This window comes from Carassius auratus, chromosome 10, assembly GCF_003368295.1.
Source record: "Carassius auratus strain Wakin chromosome 10, ASM336829v1, whole genome shotgun sequence".
Classification (NCBI taxonomy): domain Eukaryota; kingdom Metazoa; phylum Chordata; class Actinopteri; order Cypriniformes; family Cyprinidae; genus Carassius; species Carassius auratus.
The window spans coordinates 16739853-16760390 of record NC_039252.1 but is presented as its reverse complement, the minus strand read 5'-3'; the positions used below and the strand labels follow the sequence as shown (position 1 = coordinate 16760390).

The following is a 20538-nucleotide window of genomic DNA, read 5'->3' as shown; positions in this document are numbered from 1 at the left end:
GATAAAAGCGTCTCCTAAAAGACTAATTGTAAATGTATCATTGAATCATTCATTCATTCATAATCTTTATATAAAAATTGGTGTATTAGATATCTTACATTTTAATACATCCATACATATTCAAATGTTTAATAATTAATTTAAATGAATGGATATGTGTGTGTGAGAGAGAGTGTGTGTGTGTGTGCGTGTGTGTGTGTGAGAGACAGAAAGTGTATCTGTGAGTGTGTGTGTGTGTGTGTGTGTGAGAGAGAGAGAGAGAGAGAGAGAGAGAGAGAGAGAGAGAGAGAGAGACAGTGTATCTGTGTGTGTGTGTGTGTGTGTGTGTGTGTGTGATGTACTCTTGACGTAGACTGTACTCCCGCTGGGCAGCAGCACCACGTTGGAGGCAGGGCTGGCGGGTCGAGGGGATTTGACGGCCGCTGCTGCGCTGTAGCTGCTGGGAGCCGATGCACTGGGTGGAGTAGAGGTGGTGCTGGTGTACGAGTAACACACCACCACTGCAACACACACACACAGTGAGGAACACACTTCCTGTCTCTGAGGGTGTGTATTATATTAACAACAAAACATAGATTACACTGACACTTGTAGCGCTGTCAAAATAGCTGAAACTCCATTCAAAATATAATCAATATTAGAGTTCTATTCCATTTTAAAAGGCATCATTTCAGTTAGTGGGGAAAAAAGCTTCTGGCTTCTCACCTGAGTCCACAAGAGGGCGCCTCGAGCAAAATATGACTAATGCACGTTTACTCAAAGCTTATGTCTATATTTGAAAAAAAGTGCATAAATGTTTAAAATAATGTTTATGAATCAATTATATTACATTGGTTAAACAACTCTAAACAAATTTTTTGTTTTTGTTTTGACAACCCTAGACGCATGTGAAATGTGATAAAAATGAATAATTATAATAAATATAATGTTGTTATTATTCACGAAAAAAATATTACTACTCTTTTATACATATATTAACCACAAAACAGATTACTCAGACACAACATATACAAAAAATAAAAATAAATAATAAAATAAACAACCACAATAATGTTGTTTTTGTTATCATTAACTAAAAACAGTTTTTTAAACTTAGATTAACCACAAAACCTAGAATCCATAGAAAACATATACAGGTCAATAATAATTATAAAATGTTTTTGCTGTTAATTAAAAATAAACTTTTTAAAACTAATATTGAAAATACATCTACAGTACCATAGTTAAGAATGCCTAATATAAATTGTAAAAATTAGTGATCGACCGATATTGGTTTTTTATAACCGATACCGATACCGATTATTTGTATGTTTATGTACCCGATAACCGATATGCAGAACCGATATTTATTTACTGTTATACTTCTGTTTCTGACAATTATTACAACACAAATGAGCTGAAAAAAACATTTTATTTATAACAATCACTCCCCCCTTGCATACAAAAAAAAAAAAACATTCTATAATACACAAATAAATAGAGAGGTCTGAGTCCAAAAAATTTAAGCGCACTGTTACTAAGTGTCTTTGTTTTAAAATAAAAGCTTTGATGAGGTAAAAAAATAAAAACAGGTAAAAAAATAAAGCACAAAAATGATTCTAACATATTGGTGGGGGCGGGAGGGCTATATAGGAGTGCATAGCCATTTACTCCCAGCTAAGCAGAACTAGGTTTTAGTGTAGAAAACAGAGTCTTTCAGCATTCTGCCCTGTAAGCCTGCTTCCTTCAAAAATGTCATGCAGTGGCCGTGCTTGAGGCTTCCTGATCATCAACCCAGTCAGGTGCTGAGCAATATGAACGAACTTTTTTTCCCGAGACTATATAAAGTTAAACAGCACTTGTCAGTTGGCATTTTATGATCTAGATTCAATCTAACGTTAGATCATGAAATGCCAACTGACAAAGTGCTGTTTGACTATAACTTAATCAACCGCGATCGCGCATGGAGATAATAAATAATTAATTTCCACAAAGCGGTATATGTAGCCTATATGTGTATTAGCTAAATAATTGTTATGTAGTAAATGATAATATAATCTAGGGTGTTTAAACAAGATAATCTTGTCAAAAGTTTCATTCAGTGGCATTGCTTGAGGCTTCCTGATCATCAACCCAGTCAGGTGCTGAGCAATATGAACGAACTTTTTTTCCCGAGACTATATAAAGTTAAACAGCACTTGTCAGTTGACATTTTATGATCTAAATTTAATCTAACGTTAAATCATGAAATGCCATCTGACAAAGTGCTGTTTGACTATAACTTAATCAACCGCGATCGCGCATGGAGATAATAAATAATTAATTTCCACAAAGCGGTAGGCTATATTTATATGTGTATTAGCGAAATAATTGTTATGTAGTAAATGATAATATAATCTAGGGTGTTTAAACAAGATAATCTTGTCAAAAGTTTCATTCAGTCGCCGTGCTTAAGCCTCCAGATCATCCGTCAGTTGCTAAGCAATATGAACAAACTGTCTCTTCTAGACTAATGGTGAGCAAATACAACAGATAGAGAATTAAATTCAACGCTTTTATTTTCAACATGCACTCATTCATGTCTGTTTTATTTAATTCATGTAAAGATACGTCTTTATTGGGGCAGGACATGATGAATTACACTACGTGACTCAACGAGTTCGTCTCAATTGTTTAGAAACAAGCTGCATAAATTAACTATATCAGGAATTTATGTAACAGATCTCATTTGTGCATGTCTGTTATGTTAAATAAAGTTGATTAATTAAAGCAAACCAAGTATAACATATATTTACCTGTGCACTGAGTTGTTGTTGACTGATCTCCTCAGACACCCGGGCTGCAATGGCGGAAATCTCAAAACGGCCACAAGATGGCGCCGTAAATCGGCGAATCCGATATTACAAAACCGATACCCGATTATGGAAAAATGCTTAAATATCGGGAAAAATATCGGTAAACAGATACATCGGTCGATCACTAGTAAAAATTTAATATAAACAGATGTAAAAAATAAAAAATTCTAAATATATTTATTAATATATAATTATAAATAAGCTGCAGTTGCAATACTAATACTGCAAGAACTAAAATGGAAATTAAATCTAAACAGAGACATAAAAAAACTGACGAAGGACATAACAAAATGACCAAAACTTAAACATAAATGACCACAAAATAAAAGCCCATGAGTAATCACTAGGGCTGTGGTGATAAATCAATGCAGAAATGATTTGTTAACTGATTCTGAGATCTTCTGAACGTATAGTGATTCTCTCAGGAATGGATTCTGTGACGCAATCACATTACTTTTTTTTGATTACTAAATCAAAATTGGTGTTTGATGTGTTATTGCTGATCTTTCTTCTCCTGCGTCATATTCTTCATGTGATTAGTTTGAGCGGCGCCCTCTACTGTACAGACCTGAATTTACATTTCCTTCAGCCTGAGCCGCATTCACTTCACTTTTAGTGTGAACGGGCTTATACATTTCTAAAAGAAGAACTCTTTATATTAAAAACAAACAAGTAACTTCTGTACCTTCTTTGTTGGCGGTGTCTGCGGGCAGCAGCAGCGAGGCGTTCTGGTGCGCGGTCGCATTGGCCATCGCATTGGCCATCACAGTGAAGGCCGTCTGAGGAACGAGTCTGGGCATGAGAGGAACCAGCCGCCGGCCCTCGATGGCCCACTCGGACGAGCTGTTGGGCCCCGACATGCTGCAAACACAGCACAGTTATTCCAGCGGCAGGACACTGCATGAGTAACACACATCTGAGTAACGGAGAGACTCACTGATAAGCGATGGTGGTCAGACGCTCGTCGTTCACCGCTCTGCGTACCTCGGCTCGATGACGCTCCGTCGAGATGCTGACACACACACACACACACACACACACACACATAACCCTCAATACCAGCTCACACTACCAGTTGAAATTGTTTTTTTGAGAAGTCATCCAGGCTGCATTTATTTGATCCAAGAGCAGTAATGTGGAATACTTTAACTATTTAAAATAACTGATTTCTATTTGAATATATTGTAAGATGTATTTTATTCCTGTCATGCAAATGCTGAATTTTCAGCATCATTACTCCAGAAATCATTCTAATATGCGGATTTATCATCATCGATATTTAAAACTTAAATTCTTTGATGAATTTTTATCACACAGTTCTGACTTTTGTGAGAATCCATCATTTCTGACTTAACTCAAATGCAAGTTTCCATCACACGATCAAGAAAAAACCAGGTCAGGATAGCGAGAATTAAAATGTGACTTGTAAATGTTTTCCTGGTTTAGTTTTTATCAGGCTTCCTCTCTAAACGTTGCTGGTGTGTTGTGAACAGTGAGATGTGTGGCACCTCAGCACTCGAGTGAGTTCTCCAAGCAGATCCTTCTTGTCTTTGGTGAGATCTCCTTGAGCACGCAGAGCACTGATCACACCGGCGTACGCTTCCAGCTCTGAACACACAAACACACATCAGCACACACACACACACACAGCTGCTTACACACTTCTGTGAGTCTCACCCAGTTTGCGCAGGATTCGCTTGCACTCATCTCTGCTGAGGTCAAGCAGCGTGGGCCAAACCACCGGCATACTGCCCGCTAACGGCTTCTCCTGCTGAATCATCAACTACACACACACACACACACTGCAGATCACCCTGTGTATAATACAGCACATTACAGGAATAGTTCACTCTCAGGTCATCTGAGATCAGGATGAGTTTGTGTCTTCATCAGGTTTGTAGAAATGTAGCATTGCATCAGTGTCTCATCAATGGATGCTCTGCAGTGAATGGGTGCCGTCAGAACAAGAGTCTGATTAAAAACATCACAATAATCCACAGCACTCCAGTCCATCAGTGAACATCTGGAGAAGACAAAACCTGAAACACATCCAGCATTAAGATGATTTTATAATCCATAATAACACTTCCTCCAGTGAAAACGTGTTCTGGTCTGAATCAGGAGAGAAATCTGCACAGATCAAGCAGCGTTTAAACAGATCTAAACTAATCTGTGAGAGACAACAGCAGATGCACTTTTCACTGGAGGAAGTGTTATTATGATTATAGACTCTATGTATTTGAGTTAAAATCATCTTAATGCTGGATGTGTTTCAGGTTTTGTCTTCTCCAGATGTTCACTGATGGACTGGAGTGCTGTGGATTATTGGGATGTTTTTATCAGACTCTCATTCTGACGGCACCCATTCACTGTAGAGCATCCATTGATGAGACACTGATGCAATGCTACATTTCTACAAACCTGATGAAGAAACAAACTCATCCTGATCTCAGATGATCTGAGGGTGAGGATCTTTTCAACAGATTTTTTTTTTCAACAATCTATTCTCTAACACACTCACCTCTGACAGTCTGATGCTGCAAACTCTCTCTGAGTCTAAGAGCCAACGATCTTCAAGAAAAACATCATCATCATTATCACAGACATTTAAGATAAACACGAAGGATTTTTAATGCTACAAAACATGAAAACAAATGTGAAATTAACGAAGAGAACGGACCATTTATGATACATACTATGTAAAAAGATGCACAATATTTGACGTCACGCGAGTACATTACATAAGCCCGCCAACATTAGCACATTAAAGCGCGCCCAGCCGCTGGGCCCGCCCACCTCTGCATAAAACATGAGCTCGTTGCAGGTGATTAGGTTGACATTTGTGTGTATTCCGTTTCAGAAAACAAGTTCACCAAATAATCCAGGCTTATTTCAGTTAGTCAGACTTATTTTGATCTAAATCATATGACAATGTCAAACTTAATGAAATAGACCTGGTTTATTCAGTGAAGTCGATGTACGAAACAGTCCCCACATCTGAAATCAGCGTTTATTTAGATCGTTCAGATAATGATGGAGTGAAATCAATATAATCGCGATTAGAGCTCCGTTAGATCCAAGGTTTTTACCAGAGAGCAGAAAAACAAATGTTTTTAGAAAAACGTATTTAGAAATACGGGTGTTTAAATGCCATTAACGCGTGTGAAGTGATGCTTTTCTGTCATGAGCTTTTATTATCAGTGTGTTGTTTAAGGAAGGCTAGCTTTAGCCGTTAGCTTGTCTGGAGTTTAATCCATCACACAAACACGAACAAATACCCGAGCCGCTGCAATCATCCACGAACCATTTGTGTGTGAAATCAAAGCTGATCACGAGAACAGACATCGCATTACTAAACTCAGGTGTGCATTAAATTCTTCACTTACCTTCAGTTCTGTTCAATCCTTTAGCTCTTTAGTCCGTCATGTTTATCCGACGCCAAAACACTGGGGCGGCGCTCATAGCTGCCCGCGGAAAACACAGAAACAACACAAGAAAACACCAACTTAACAACTCCGAAGGGATTAAACGGGTTGGTATTTGCTCATACGTTTAACGTGAAATAAAGTAAGGTTAGTCAGTAGAAAATAAACATTTGAACGCGTTTGATTTTGATCAGGCACTGTGTAGGGCAGCTCTCGGAAGAAGAACGTCGTAATTGTTGACATTCTTTTGTACGCGCCTCCGCGTGCCGTCTTTTACTGTCTATGGTTATTGTACTGTGTTTATTGCGCAATACATCACGTTTACGTCTAATATAGTTTTTACCTTTAGTTTTTGTTTGGTATTTCACCTATTGTATATGGAAGCCTTTGACAATATGAATGCAATTTCCAGTAATTTGTGCCTTCATTAATCCCAGATAGCAACATAAAGCACGCGACCACAAAACAAATGTCTCTATTTACATTTGATTAAAATGAGCATAAAATCATGGCATACTGCAGGATATCAACATACATCAACTTTTAAAGTCAAAAACTGTCAAATGTGACATTCAGTTCATTTGTTTATAAGTCAAGATGACAAAAACAGGAATAATGCATTAATAATGTTCATGTGAATTAATTTAATATACAAAACTCAGCTTGCATGAATTTACATGAACATGAATTTACAAAATAAAAAAAAAACAAGATTAAACATATGTACCATATCCACAGTAACAAACAGCAGTGAATTTAGAACACACCAATGTCTAACCCCCCTTTATTCCTCTATATTATAATCATCTAAAATCAACATTATATTTCTGTTATCAGGTATATTTGTAGCAATCGACGACAACATTACATTATATTGAGTCAAAATTATAGATTTTTCTTTTATACCAAAAATCATGAGGATATTAAGTAAAGATCATGTTCCATGAAGATATTTAGTAAATCTCCTACCGTAAATATATCTGAACTTAATTTTTGAATAGTAATATGCATTGCTAAGAACTTCATCTGAACAACTTTAAAGATGATTTTCTCAATATTTAGATGTTTTTGCTCCCTCAGATTCCAGATTTTCAAATAGTTGTATCTCAGACAAATATTATCCTCTGAACAAACCACACATCACTGGAGAGATGAGTGAACAGAGTGAAAAGCTCAGATTTCAGCTACATACAGCACCACGCTCTTCAGATCCACATCCAGCAGGTGCAGGTTGACGTCTTCTACACCATCTACGTACAGCTCAGATTTCCCCAAATGGTGCTACGCTGATTTGAAGAGACACATTAGACAGGAACTGTTGAATAGTCATTATTTTTGTTTTCTCCATGTACAAAAAGTATTGTCGTCACTTCATAAAGTTACGGTTGAATCACTGATGGCAGAGGAAGTATTCTGACGATGACTTTTCATACCTGTCCTGGACATTGACACTGTTATTTACTGACAGTCTATGGGACAGTCTCAAGCAGGGGTGGTACTAGGGTGAGTGGAGATCTGGGGCTTAGCCTAGAAAAATCCATGTATGTGACTTTTTTTATTTTAATAAATCAGAAAGATTTACCTTGTTTAAAATATACAAAAACTATAAAAACAAAAACAAATTTAAAACATTTTATTTAAAGTATTGAGGAAAATACATTTGCTTTATGCAAACAAAAATTAAGAATTGCAAAACAAATGAAACAGCGCGAATGCAATGATTTTGCAATACATATTTTCCATGGTCATATCTATTAATTTATTTGCATCGCTGCTTTTATTTTGCGTGTCAGTCTAGTTTGAGCTTGCGATACCATTTTTCCTTTGCGCTTCACTTTTCTGCATGTCTCTCTTTGTGGCACTGTTTTGACGCGGGGGCGGAGTCAATGGACGGGGGCGTGTACAACATGCCTCCATGGAAGTGACGTCATCGGCCCTAGACGCAGCTCACTGACGCAGGTCCTGTCATGATGAGCTGAGACTTTCGAGTGGATCGTTTATTTTTATTCAGTAGCATTAAAACATTCATGTTTTCGTTTTATTTACTTTATTCACAAATGTATTAGCAGCGTTTGCTCAAGTTAAAGAAGTTGTTAACATGAACATCTGCTCTTTATTTCTCTCAATGTGCACACTTTTATAGCATTATGTGTATTGGGATCGCAAATCATTTGAATCAGTTCGGGAGTTCGTAGCGGGATCGCGAATCATTTGAGTCAGTTCGGAGCGGGATCGCGAATCATTTGAGTCAATTTGGGGATCGCGAATCATTTGAATCAGTTCGGGAGTTCGTAGCGGGATCGCGAATCATTTGAGTCAATTTGGGGATCGCGAATCACTTGAGTCAGTTTGGCGATCGCAAATCATTTGAAGTAGTACGGGAGTTCGTAGCGGGATCGCGAATCATTTGAGTCAGTTTGAGGATCGTGAATCATTTGAATCAGTTCGGGAGTTCGTAGCGGGATCGCGAATCATTTGAGTCAATTTGGGGATCGCGAATCACTTGAGTCAGTTTGGGGATCGCAAATCATTTGAAGTAGTACGGGAGTTCGTAGCGGGATCGCGAATCATTTGAGTCAGTTTGAGGATCGTGAATCATTTGAATCAATTCGGAGCTGTGTGTGTGTGTGTGTGTGTGTGAGTGTGTGTCCTAAAGACTGTGCTGCGCAACCGTTAACTGTTAGATGTTCAAAATGAAACGTTAAATCAGACACAATTTAAAACCGAAAAAGAAATATCATACTATGATTAAAAGTTACAGATAGCTACCTGAAGCTGATATATCTTGGCGTTTAAGTGTTTTGGCTGGGGGGGGGGGTTCCTTCCTTTTTTGAAGAAGAGGATGAATTTTGCAATAATATCCATTTTAATTTTCAAATAAATTGATCTAGTAAAATACTACACGCCAACAAACCGCCTGCCTCAAAAAGTTCTAATTTCATTGGCTGGATCGCACAGACGCTCATCGATGGTTGGTCAGTTTACATGTCAGTCAGAAGCACTAGAATCAGTGGGCGGTTTTCGTGGAGTGTGAATGACAAAGCGTAACTTACTTGGGTAAATTTACAGACACTGTGGACGTGAGAGTCGAGAGATATTTATTTATTTATTTATTTATTTAAATTCTAATATAAATTACTTTATTGGGCACGAAAACTCATTGATCGCATGGTGGTAATAAAAAACATTCGGGGCTTTACTGAAAACATTCGGGGCTCCAGCCCTAACGCCGCCCCTGGTCTCAAGCCTCTAGCTTTTCATCCAAAATATTTTAAATTGTGTTCCGAAGACAAACAAAGCTTTTACGGATTTAGAACGACATAGGTGTAAGTGATTAATGAAAAAAAAATCATATTAGGATGGAGTTTCCCTTTAATTTGTGATTTTGTCGCAATTCCGCCTTTTTTCCCCCAAGTTGTTATTTTGTCGCAATTCCGCATTTTTTCCCAAGTTATTATTTTGTCGCAATTCTGCTATTTAAAGTTATTTTTTCGCAATTCCTCCTTTCTTCTCAAGTTTTTTTCTTCCGCCTTTTGTTCTAATACCAAATTGTTATTTTGTCGCAGTTCTGCACTTTTCTCATTTTGTCTCGCCATTTTGATTTCCCCCGCCACAATACAAAATGACCCTTTTCTTGGAATTGTGAGTTTACAGTATCTTTCGTGATTGTTAGTGAACATCTCTCAGATCTTGGTCAGGAGATGTCCAGCTTATACAGCGCTTGACCAGAAACCCTGACCTCACTCTGAGACCTTGACCCCACACTCACCTGAGGACACGGTATTTAAACACACTCCACGATGATTTCTGAAGATGAACACACACATCATATGTTTACTGTTTAAATACCGAACGCTTATCAATCGAGCTCCACCTCGATCGATCAGACTCACGTGAGAGCTGAAGGAGCCGCAGATGAAGATGATGAAGAGGAGCACCGCCATAGTGATAGCTATCAAACAGCACGATCAATTAACCCTGTAAACCCTCAAATATCATCTAAAGACGTCAGAAATATGCATCTTAAATATGAATCAGTACCTTTAAAGGGTTAACAAGAATAAATATGAGACATAAGCTAGAAAGTGAAATGCTCCAGTCTTTGTTTAGGCTGCTGTGATTAATAAATGTGATGCTTTTAGTTTCTATTATGATCAAACATTAGAATCAAAAGGATGATAATTAGTGCTGTTTAACACTTAATCGTGATTAATTGCACCAAAAGAAAAGTTTTTGTTTACATAATATTTATTTGTGTGTTGCTTTATAAAGTTATGTATACATACATACATACACACTCATATATTTAATTTAAAAAAAATATATATATAGTAATATAAATTATATTAATAAATATTTTCTAAGTATATACTGCATGTGTGTCTCTATATATACATAAAAAAGTACACAGTACACAAACATCATGTAAAGGAAAACTTTTATTCTGGATGTGATTAATAGTTTGACAGCACTATGATGTAGTGTATGATGCTGAATGTGTGCAGATCTGATGATTCTTCTTCATGTGTTTTGTATGTTAGCAGGGTGTGTAGAAACATTAAAGTCACACAGATCATCTATGAGGAAGCAGATCAGGAGGAAAGGACACACTGGTGATCACTGGTCAGTCTAAAGGACAGGATGAAAGTCTTTAATGTTTGTGATTCTAATCATGACACTAGTGTTTCTCTGTGATACACACGCTGTTCAACATCCAGACGTATGAGTATGAGATCGTAATGACAGCAGTGTGTTTGGCTTTACATTCTGAGCACCGCTAATTAATACATTCATCGATTGAGAGAGAGAGAGATCCATCTGTACACTGAGACACACCACATGAGTGGCTCAGAGTCCATCATGATGCATTATGGGACGGCGTCAGCAGGGACGAGGCGGTCACTCTCGTATGCTGGCGGAGTAAGAGAACTGAGGGAAGTGAGCGACCGGCCCAGCGTCCTCCACATCCTGACGACTCACTGAAACACAAGCACAGCATTAATCACACTCACAGCAAAAACAGTTCTGTTCATAACATTAACTCTTTCCCTGCCAAACACAGAAGTGTCCGTGTTCTCACTGTTATACACTAGGGGGCGCTGTTACACATCTCCTGAATGAGTCGCTGATCAAAAACACAGACCAGGAAGATGCAGAAACAAGCAAATGTGCAACTTTTTTCCACTTCATCACAAACGAATCACATGGTTGTCAGCGTTAAAATGTATCATGGCTGCTTTTTGCAGTGCAAATTATGTTTTTGATAAAAATAATTCAAACGGTAACAAACAGAAGAGGGAGGCGGAGCTTACTTTTTTACCAGGAAGTATATGAAATTTAAATAAAGGCATACAAGAAGATATTTACAAGCAGAATTACGCCTAAGGAGGCAATTACATGGGGGAAATATTACATTTAGATGATTTCGCGGTTAATCACAAAACTGTTGCGTTACCCCGAGAAATTTGCATTTGATCGTAAAAAAAAATTGTGCTTCCCAGTGAATCTGTTCTGTCTTTATGAAACATTTGCGTGTGTTTCTAACTTTTTTTGCATCTGTTCACAAAAAAATTATGTCCGTCCGTAAATCATATTTGTTCCTTCATAAAACAATTGCGTTTGTTTGAAAAACATGTATCTTCGTAAAAAAAATTGCGTTAGTTTGTAAAATATTTGAGTTTGCAAAATGTGCGTTTGTTCATAAAATGTTTGTTCCTTTGTAAAACATTAGCATTTGTTTGTAAAACATTTGGGTTTGTCAAAAAAAAATAATAATAGCTTGTCTGTAAATCATACGTATTAGTTTGTAAAATCGCGTTTGTTTGCAATACATTTCTTTGTTTTTCGTATAAAAAATGCGTTAGTTTGCGAAACATTGAAGTTGCATTTGTTTGTAAAATTTTTGTTCCTTTGTAAAACATTTGCATTCATTAAGAAAATATATGCATTCGTTCGTAATCATTTTTGTTCATAAAAACATTTGCGTTCTCTTCCGAAACATTTATAAAATATTTGCATTTGCTTGCAAAACTATTCCGCTCCATTAAACTTTGTGGTATTTATTATTTCCTTTATGAAACTTTTAAGACGTTTGTTAGACCATTTAAGAGTTTTGATGACTTTAAATTTCATAAAAACAGACTCACGCTTGTTTGGCGGCGTAACAGTGATGCTCTGCGCGGTGAACTCATCGTCGAAGTAGCGTGTGTCCGTCTCTGACGTCACCTGCGGTTTAAACGGTGGCACCAGCTGCAGAAGAAACACAAACCAGACGTCATGACCTGCATCCGAAGCCTTCAACACAAACCCACGCTCAGAAGCACCTTCTTCTGCAGCACGTCCTCCCAGTGAACACCAGAGAAGAACTTGTGCCCCATCACTTCTCTGGCGTCATCAGGTCCGCCTCCGAGCCTGCAGCCAATCAGAAGCATGCACAACGTCACCTGATCACATCACGATGAGCACCAGTCATATACAGCAGAGGCCAAAATCATTAAAACACTAGTATTTCTTTTTACAAGACGCTTCAAGAAACCTTCCTGCAAAGCTACAGTGCTGTTAAAAGTTTGAGACACTTGGGTAAAATGCGGATGCTTTAATAAATGGATTTTCTTTATCAATTAATAATGAAATCAACATTTGGTTTGAGCAACTCTGTAGAAATTATAGAAAAGATAGAAATGACTGACTTAAAACTATTTCTAGCTGCTGAGAACATAGTGTTCTGATCATAAATGAAGATCTCTGAGTCTGACCTCTGTTTGGGGTCTTTCCTCAGCAGGCCGGTCAGCAGCGCTTTGGCTTCAGGCGAGAGGTTCTTGGGGAAACGGATCTCCTCCATCACGATGAGCTCGAAGAGCCGCTCGTGGTCCTGATTGTAGAAGGGCAGGCGTCCACACATCATCTCGTACATCACCACCCCCAGACCCCACCAGTCCACAGCGCGGCCGTAATCATTGTCCTCCAGCACCTCAAACACACACCACACACACTCGTGTCACAGCGCTCAAGATCACATACAGCACTACAACGAGTAGCGCTCAAGTTTAAACAAGTTTGACACGGCCATCAGCAAATCAGATTAGATCCTTGAAAGTGTACATGTGATTGCATTCATGATGAGTGTGAGTAAACGATGACAGGATGATAATGTTTGGGTGGAGGGTGATGGTGAGACGGCTGCTCCAGAGCCGCTGTGTTGTTATTTACCTCCGGCGCAAGGTATTCTGGGGTTCCACAGAACGTTCTCATGGTGGCCTCGTCAGTGATTCCCTCCTTACAGAGACCAAAGTCTGTGATCTTCATATGACCGTCTTTATCCAGCATGAGGTTCTCCAGCTGAGGGAACACAGAACCACACTATCATCTTCTGTAGTACGAGGAGTCAAAAGTGAATACAACAGTCCAAAAAACAAGAAACTAATATCGTTACATTTTAAATGCAACATTGACAATATTGTCTGTTTTGATCAATTTCACAAATTAAAATAGCTCTGATTAACACACAGCAGACGTTTTTGAACAAACAGAGTGAATCGATGATTCAGTGACTCGTTCATAAAAAACAACCAATTGCTTCATTTCTAAATGAATCAGTTGAACAAATGATTCAGTGACTCACTCATTAAGACAGTGACTTTTAGTGCTTTTAGTTTCATAATTAGAGATTCATTTCATTTGAATAAATATATCTTATTTAAAAATTTAACAGAAAACAATACAGATTTAGTTTAATGCAATTGTTGAATCAATATATTTCTTCTAAAGCTACTTCTTTGTAACGTCTACTTAATGCTTTTCTCATTTAACACACTTGTGAATAAATGATCTTTTGGGGAGTATTCCCTCAGCCCAAACTGATTAATTAGATTAATTATTCTGCACGTAATATCGTTAATTATATTAACACTTTTTAATCGCTTGACAGCACTAGTGCAGAATTAAAGGTGACTTGCACTAACACAATGACAACATTTCATACGTGTTGCAATGATATATAAGAAACTATGCAATATGTAGCAACCTTCAAGGAATTCAAACAATTAACGAACCTAAAAATCTAAACTGTGATGAAAAATAGTAAATAAAATCAAGCAGGTGTTGTGCGGCTGACCTTCAGGTCCCGGTAGACCACGTTCTGTGAGTGCAGATAGTCCAGAGCCGAGACGATCTCAGCGCCGTAGAAGCGTGCCCTGTCCTCAGAGAAGACACGCTCACGAGACAGATGGAAGAACAGCTGCGGACGAGAGACACGTCAGAACCACAGCAGAGAGAAAACAGCAGCGTCCGACTGAAGCACACGCTCATACCTCTCCACCGTTAGCATACTCCATCACGAAACACAGCCGGTCAGGCGTCTGGAAGGCGTATTTAAGAGTCTGAAACACAGCAGAGAGCAGTCAGCCATACAGAGACATTCATACACTTACACACACACACACTCGGGCGCACTCTCGCACGCAAACACACTCTCTCGCACACGCACTCTCACAGACACTCACACACACACTCTCTCACACACACACACACACACTCTTGCATGCGCACTCTCACAGACACACTCTCTCTCACACACACACACACTCTTGCATGCGCACTCTCACAGACACTCACACACACACTCTCGCACGCAGACACTCTCTCGGGAGCACTCTCACAGACACTTACACAGACACTCTGACACGCACGCACTCTCTTGCACGCACACACACTTGCACACACGCACACTCTCTCGCACACACTCTCACAGACAATCTCACACACACACACACACTCTTGCATGCGCACTCTCACAGACACTCACACACAAACTCTCGCACGCAGACACTCTCTCGGGAGCACTCTCACAGACACTTACACAGACACTCTCACACGCACGCACTCTCTTGCATGCACACACACTCGCACGCACTCTCACACACACACTCTTGCATGCACATCTCACAGACACTCACACACTCTCGCATGCACGCACGCACTCTCTTGCACGCACACACACTTGCACACACGCACACTCTCTCGCACACACTTTCACAGACAATCTCACACACACACACTCTCAAAGACACACTCACACACACTCTCTCATGCGCACTCACAGACACACTCACACGCACGCACTCTTTTGCATGCACTCTCACACACACAATTGCACCAATGCACGCACTCACACTCTCTTGCACGCACTCTCTCACATGCGCTCTCACACACTCTCACAGGCACGCACACTTTCACAGGCGCACTCTCACACACACAATTGCACGCACGCACTCACACACACTCTCTTGCACGCACTCTCTCGCATGCGCTCTCACACACTCTCACAGGCACGCACACTCTCGCACACACACTTTCACAGGCGCACTCTCACAGACACTCTCCCACACACTCTCTCTCACACACACACACTAACCGTCAGGAAGGGGTGTCTGGTGTTCTGCAGCACTCGGCTCTCTGTGACCGTATGTGCCACTTCATCCTAAACACACACAGACACGTTCAGAACAGATCAAGCCAGCTCTGGAGCTCGTTCTCTGTGTGTGGCTAACTCTGCTAGCTGGATTTGATTGTTGAGGATTTGGATTGACCTTCGAAGCTCTTCTCCGAGTTGCTTTCGAAGCAACAGCTCCATAAACGTAACCCTGCTCTGGAGCAGCTTATTAACAGTATTAGACTGCATCTTTTTAAGCAGAACTGATACTTAAAATCTGTCCTAGCCAGCACTACTTTATATATATGGAATATGGTCTTGCAGAATACGCGCTTTATAAGCACTAATAAACAGTCAATGTGTTATTAATATGCATCCTAATAATGTATATAATTAACCTAGTTAACAGTGAGACTTGGTCACTGTACTTAAGTGTTACCAAACATTTAATAATCAAGACACACACAGAGAATATAGTGAAGAGTGATGGCACAATTAACTGAACTAAAAATACAATAGTATAATATTAAAAGGAAATAATAAAAATGAAAAAAAAGCACATAAGAAAATGAACAAATATTAAACTTGAACATGGAAACTGAAAAAAAAAAATCTTACATGAACCTTCCCTGGCACTACAGATGGAAATGACTACATCTGGCACATCTTACACTGACTTACACTGTTGATCTGTATTTATACATGAATGAACATAAAGCACAAAACCAGCTTCGAAGCTTATTTCAGCAACCGTCTGTGTGTATATTCTGTCTCTGACTCTAGACATGAGTCTGTCACCTTCGCGATGATGACTTCCTTCCTCAGGATCTTCATGGCGTAGTACACCCCCGAGGCTTTCTCTCGCACCAGAATCACCTTCCCAAATGTGCCTTTACCCAGCAGCTTCAGGTAATCAAAGTCATTCATCGTCTGCGAGCACAAACCATCATCATCATCATCATCATCATCATCATCATCAGAGCCGGATCTCTACACTGGTGCAGTGACCTGCAGAGAGACGCACCACTCTGGAGCTGGATTTGGACAGAGACACCTCCATGTCCTCCAGACCGCACACGTCTCCAGGAGCGCTGTACTTGATGTCCATTGGTTCGTCTGCTTCTCGCGCCTGCAGCCCATTGGCCACGGCCTGGATCGCACACATCCACTCGTCCCTTGAGTTACCGTAATTTACCATGATGAAGAACACAACGGCAGAGTAAACCGCTCAAATTAGAAGTAGACAACCAATTTGTAATAATAACCTGTAAAGTGTGAGTGACTATGTGATGCAGACGTGTGTGTGTGTGTGTGTGTGTGTCACCTCTCCTCGCTGCTCTCCACGTGGAAGGTTCTCTCGATGACGCTCGTCCACTGCAGGCAGCGGATCATGAAGGTGTTGGGCCGCGGACGCTCGGTCTTCATCAGCTGACACTCTGGAAACACACGAGTCGTTCACACACACACACACACACACACAACAGCTGCAGCGTCCCCAGCAGAGCTCACCTTCCACAGAGAAGTGATTGAGCGGAGCCGAGCTCTGATCCGTCAGCTCCGGCTTCTCCTTGTAGCCCATGAATGATCCGTCACTCTTCAGGATGAAGTAGCGCGGCCTCCAGGTCTTGATGTACTCACCTGTGTCACACACACACACACACACACACACATCAGAACGTGACGTCTCACGCCGCAGCAGACGGCGCAGGAATCCGCCGTACCTCGTTTATAGAGCCAGCCTTCCTTGACCACGCTGACCTCCGTCATGATGGGCGGGGCTTGAGGGTGATTGACACACGGCGCACTTCAACTCCGTAATGTGTGGCTGGATTTTTATAAAATTTAAAACAAAATATTATAGTTCAATAACATAGTTGAATATATTGTTTTAAAATCTAAAAACATTTTTTATTTAAATAAATCATATTACATTTCTTTTAAAAAGTTAAACTTAGAAAATATTATTCAAAAACTTGTTTCGTCTCAGTTTCAGAATACTTGACCTTTCTTAAACATCTTTGCTTTTGTTTAACCAGAATTATTTATTAAAAATAAACTTTTTAACAATTAGAAAATACTACTTAATTTATATCAGCGTAGGGATATTTAATCTCTCTTTAATCAGGACTGATCAGATTTATTTTCAATAAAACGGGTAAATTACAAAAAAAATGTGAAAGAAGTAAAACGTACAAAATAAATATATTATTATGAGTGTCAACATTTTGCTTTGGTTAGAAAACACATTTAAATAAAAATCTGTAATTAAAAACTTTTAAAAAGTAATTTTTTAGTGCAGTCAAATGATTGATCACATCCAAAATAAAAGTTTTTGTTTACATATTATATGTGTACTGTTTATTTATCATGTATATATATATATATATATATACAAACAAATGCATGTATATATTTATAAATATGTTGTTTATGTATTAAATATATTTGTATATAAAATATAAATATATATATAAATATTACATAAATATAAACTGTGTATACATGTATTTAGTTGTACATAACAGTAAACATACATATATTATGTAAACAAAAACTTATAAACGTATTTTAGATTTGACAGCACTAACGTTAATTATTTTTTTAAATGTAGTTTAAATCACTGTCAGAATATTTAATTTATATTTAACGTTTTGATTTTGATTAATCAGTCTTTAATTAACTTTTTAAATAACTGAACGAACTTTTTAAAAGTCGTACCTAACAAAATAGAATTTAATCAAAATATAATAATTATTATTAATTAAAATAACTGTTTTTATTTCAAAACAAAAAGCTTGCTTTAGTGTTTCTACGCTTTGTACTGATCATAAAACATAAATAAGACATTTAGTTAAATTTGATTAAATATTACAAACAAACTTGGTTTATATTACTGTCAGAATATGGAATCTCTGTTAACATAATTTTTGGCTTGATAAAAAAAATGGAATTACAAATCGACTAAAAAATGGAGCTAAATTCAATTCTTAAAATGTACAGTGTTGGTGTCCTATAATGATAATATCATTTATTGATTAGTATATTGTTATACTCTGATATTGACAGAAGATCACGATAAATGTCCAAACACTGTCATATTACAGTAGTATCGTTACTGTTTAAAACACGGTATTCCCGCCCGGTTACTGTAAACTGAGTAACTGACACCACATTATGAGTAAAAAACAGTCCTGAAGTGTTTGTGATGAAGAAGGGTTAGTTAGTTAGTCGTCTGAAGCTGCTAGTTGAAGCTAAGCTAACTTACCTTCACAAACTAACACAACATGAACTTTGAGCTTCAGCGAGCAAACCGACTTTAACGTCATTTACCGAACACTCACACTTACTCGGATATTATTCAGATATTACCTCAGATATTACAGTGAAACACTGGTTAAACACTTAATTTAGTGATTTATCTAAACTACCTGTTTGCTGTCAGTGCTGAGCAGAAGTTTACCACACAAACTCTCGGTTAACCATCGCTTTGCTCGTTTTGTGGTCAAACACGAGCACATCGACGGCTGTCGCGATTCATTTATCGCGTTTTGATCCGGATCGAGTGGAAACTCAACGCGTTTTTTACACGACTGTGTCTCGCGTCCAGAGTTCACCAGCAGCAGGAGCACGCTTCGCTTCACGCCGCGTGACGTCACCGCGCAGCGCCCCGCCCCCCGCTGATCTGGGGTCAGTTTGGCGCGCTGCGGCGGGAATCAGAGTGACGCGGAGACACTGATCCGGGATCAGCCTGATCTTCAAACGGCTTTATTTGCACTTCCAAGCGCTGCAAAGCGGATCTCTTACAGTAAAACAAGAAGTTACCCAGAACTACTTTATAATAACACACACACACACACTCAACTCATTAAAAGTACTTTCACGGTATCATGGTAATACTACAGTACTTTGGTGTTAATGACATACAGATAACACATTTTAATACATAGTTTGAGACAGTTGTTCCTCATATACATTCAGAGCTTTAGAACATCTGTGCATCCCTGAGACTCACATCTGGATCTTCTTCAATCTTATTATCTCACATGATTCAACATGATTCCAAAAATATGATCATCCTGCTGCAAGGGGCCATGATTTAACATTTAAAAGGCAGCTAAAAAAATAAATTAATATATTGCGAAAAACTATTGTAAAAAAAATGCTAATTCACATTTCAGATGATTGTCATTTAAACTTAAATTCTTAAAAAAATATTTTAGTCCTTAATACCTATTTATTTTTAAAACGATTTTTAAGTTTTTTTTTTAATAATACATTATTATTTGCTTACTAGAAACCTACACCATTACATTTGTTTAAATCACACTTTTTAATTCAGTTTATTTCACTTTTTATTATTTTAAAATAAATTTATTGTAATCAACTTTTTTTAATTCAGATGTTAACCAGTAAATTGTAATTAATGTTTAAAATTATATTCAAATTGTAATGTAATGTAAATTATTTATTTTTGTATTAATTTAGTTTAATTTTTATTTTATTTATTTTTAATCAAATTGTTTTTGTTATATACAAATGTTTTTTAAAGAAATAAAAAATATATATTTTTACCTTAATCAAATTATTTATTTTTAAATAATTTTATTTCAATCATATTTCAGATTAATTCAGATTATTTATGCTTATTTAATTGAACCTATTTTTTTCATATTTTCAAGACCTGGTTTGAAAACCCCGGCCGGTCAAACACGGTTTTAAATAACAGTGCATGATAAATAACCTGCAATTACACAGAATCCCTTGCATTCTGATCATTACAGACGTAAACAACTAGTCACACGTCTCTAGATACATGTAAACAGATGAGATTAAAACACAAATGCAAGAG

The 20538-nt window shown here is 38.1% G+C and overlaps 2 protein-coding genes and 1 long non-coding RNA gene across 5 annotated transcripts in view; all 3 read right to left on the bottom strand.

The window, feature by feature from the left end:
* Positions 1 to 3711, bottom strand: part of sgsm1b (small G protein signaling modulator 1b) — a 35478-nt gene extending 31767 nt beyond the window's left edge. Inside the window, exons 1-2 of the mRNA XM_026273050.1 lie at positions 3520 to 3711; positions 342 to 500 (exon numbers count right to left, since the gene is read on the bottom strand). Of these exons, the coding sequence (XP_026128835.1) occupies positions 342 to 500; positions 3520 to 3694 (334 nt within the window). The 5' untranslated portion in view covers positions 3695 to 3711. The remainder of the gene's footprint in view (positions 1 to 341; positions 501 to 3519) is intronic.
* A 60-nt stretch (positions 3712 to 3771) lies between these two features.
* Positions 3772 to 5463, bottom strand: LOC113110108 (uncharacterized). Its single transcript, XR_003293062.1, has 4 exons — positions 5356 to 5463; positions 4512 to 4617; positions 4343 to 4442; positions 3772 to 3846 (listed from the first exon to the last, which is right to left on the bottom strand). It is a non-coding gene; the product is annotated as an uncharacterized LOC113110108 (long non-coding RNA).
* A 5653-nt stretch (positions 5464 to 11116) lies between these two features.
* Positions 11117 to 19329, bottom strand: LOC113110086 (RAC-beta serine/threonine-protein kinase-like). 3 transcript variants are annotated; one of them, XM_026274094.1, is made up of 14 exons: positions 19118 to 19329; positions 17411 to 17514; positions 17199 to 17327; positions 17014 to 17125; positions 16714 to 16864; positions 16488 to 16619; positions 15672 to 15737; positions 14569 to 14637; positions 14373 to 14495; positions 13469 to 13597; positions 13015 to 13229; positions 12583 to 12670; positions 12406 to 12508; positions 11117 to 11238 (listed from the first exon to the last, which is right to left on the bottom strand). In XM_026274094.1, exons 2-14 carry the CDS (start codon positions 17454 to 17456, stop codon positions 11159 to 11161), a joined length of 1443 nt encoding a protein of 480 aa, XP_026129879.1. In that variant the 5' UTR covers positions 17457 to 17514; positions 19118 to 19329; the 3' UTR covers positions 11117 to 11158. The 3 variants fall into 3 exon arrangements, with proteins under 3 accessions (XP_026129879.1, XP_026129880.1, XP_026129881.1); XM_026274095.1 differs by lacking the exon at positions 19118 to 19329 and adding an exon at positions 18955 to 18973; XM_026274096.1 differs by lacking the exon at positions 15672 to 15737.
* Positions 19330 to 20538: the final 1209 nt, after the last annotated feature.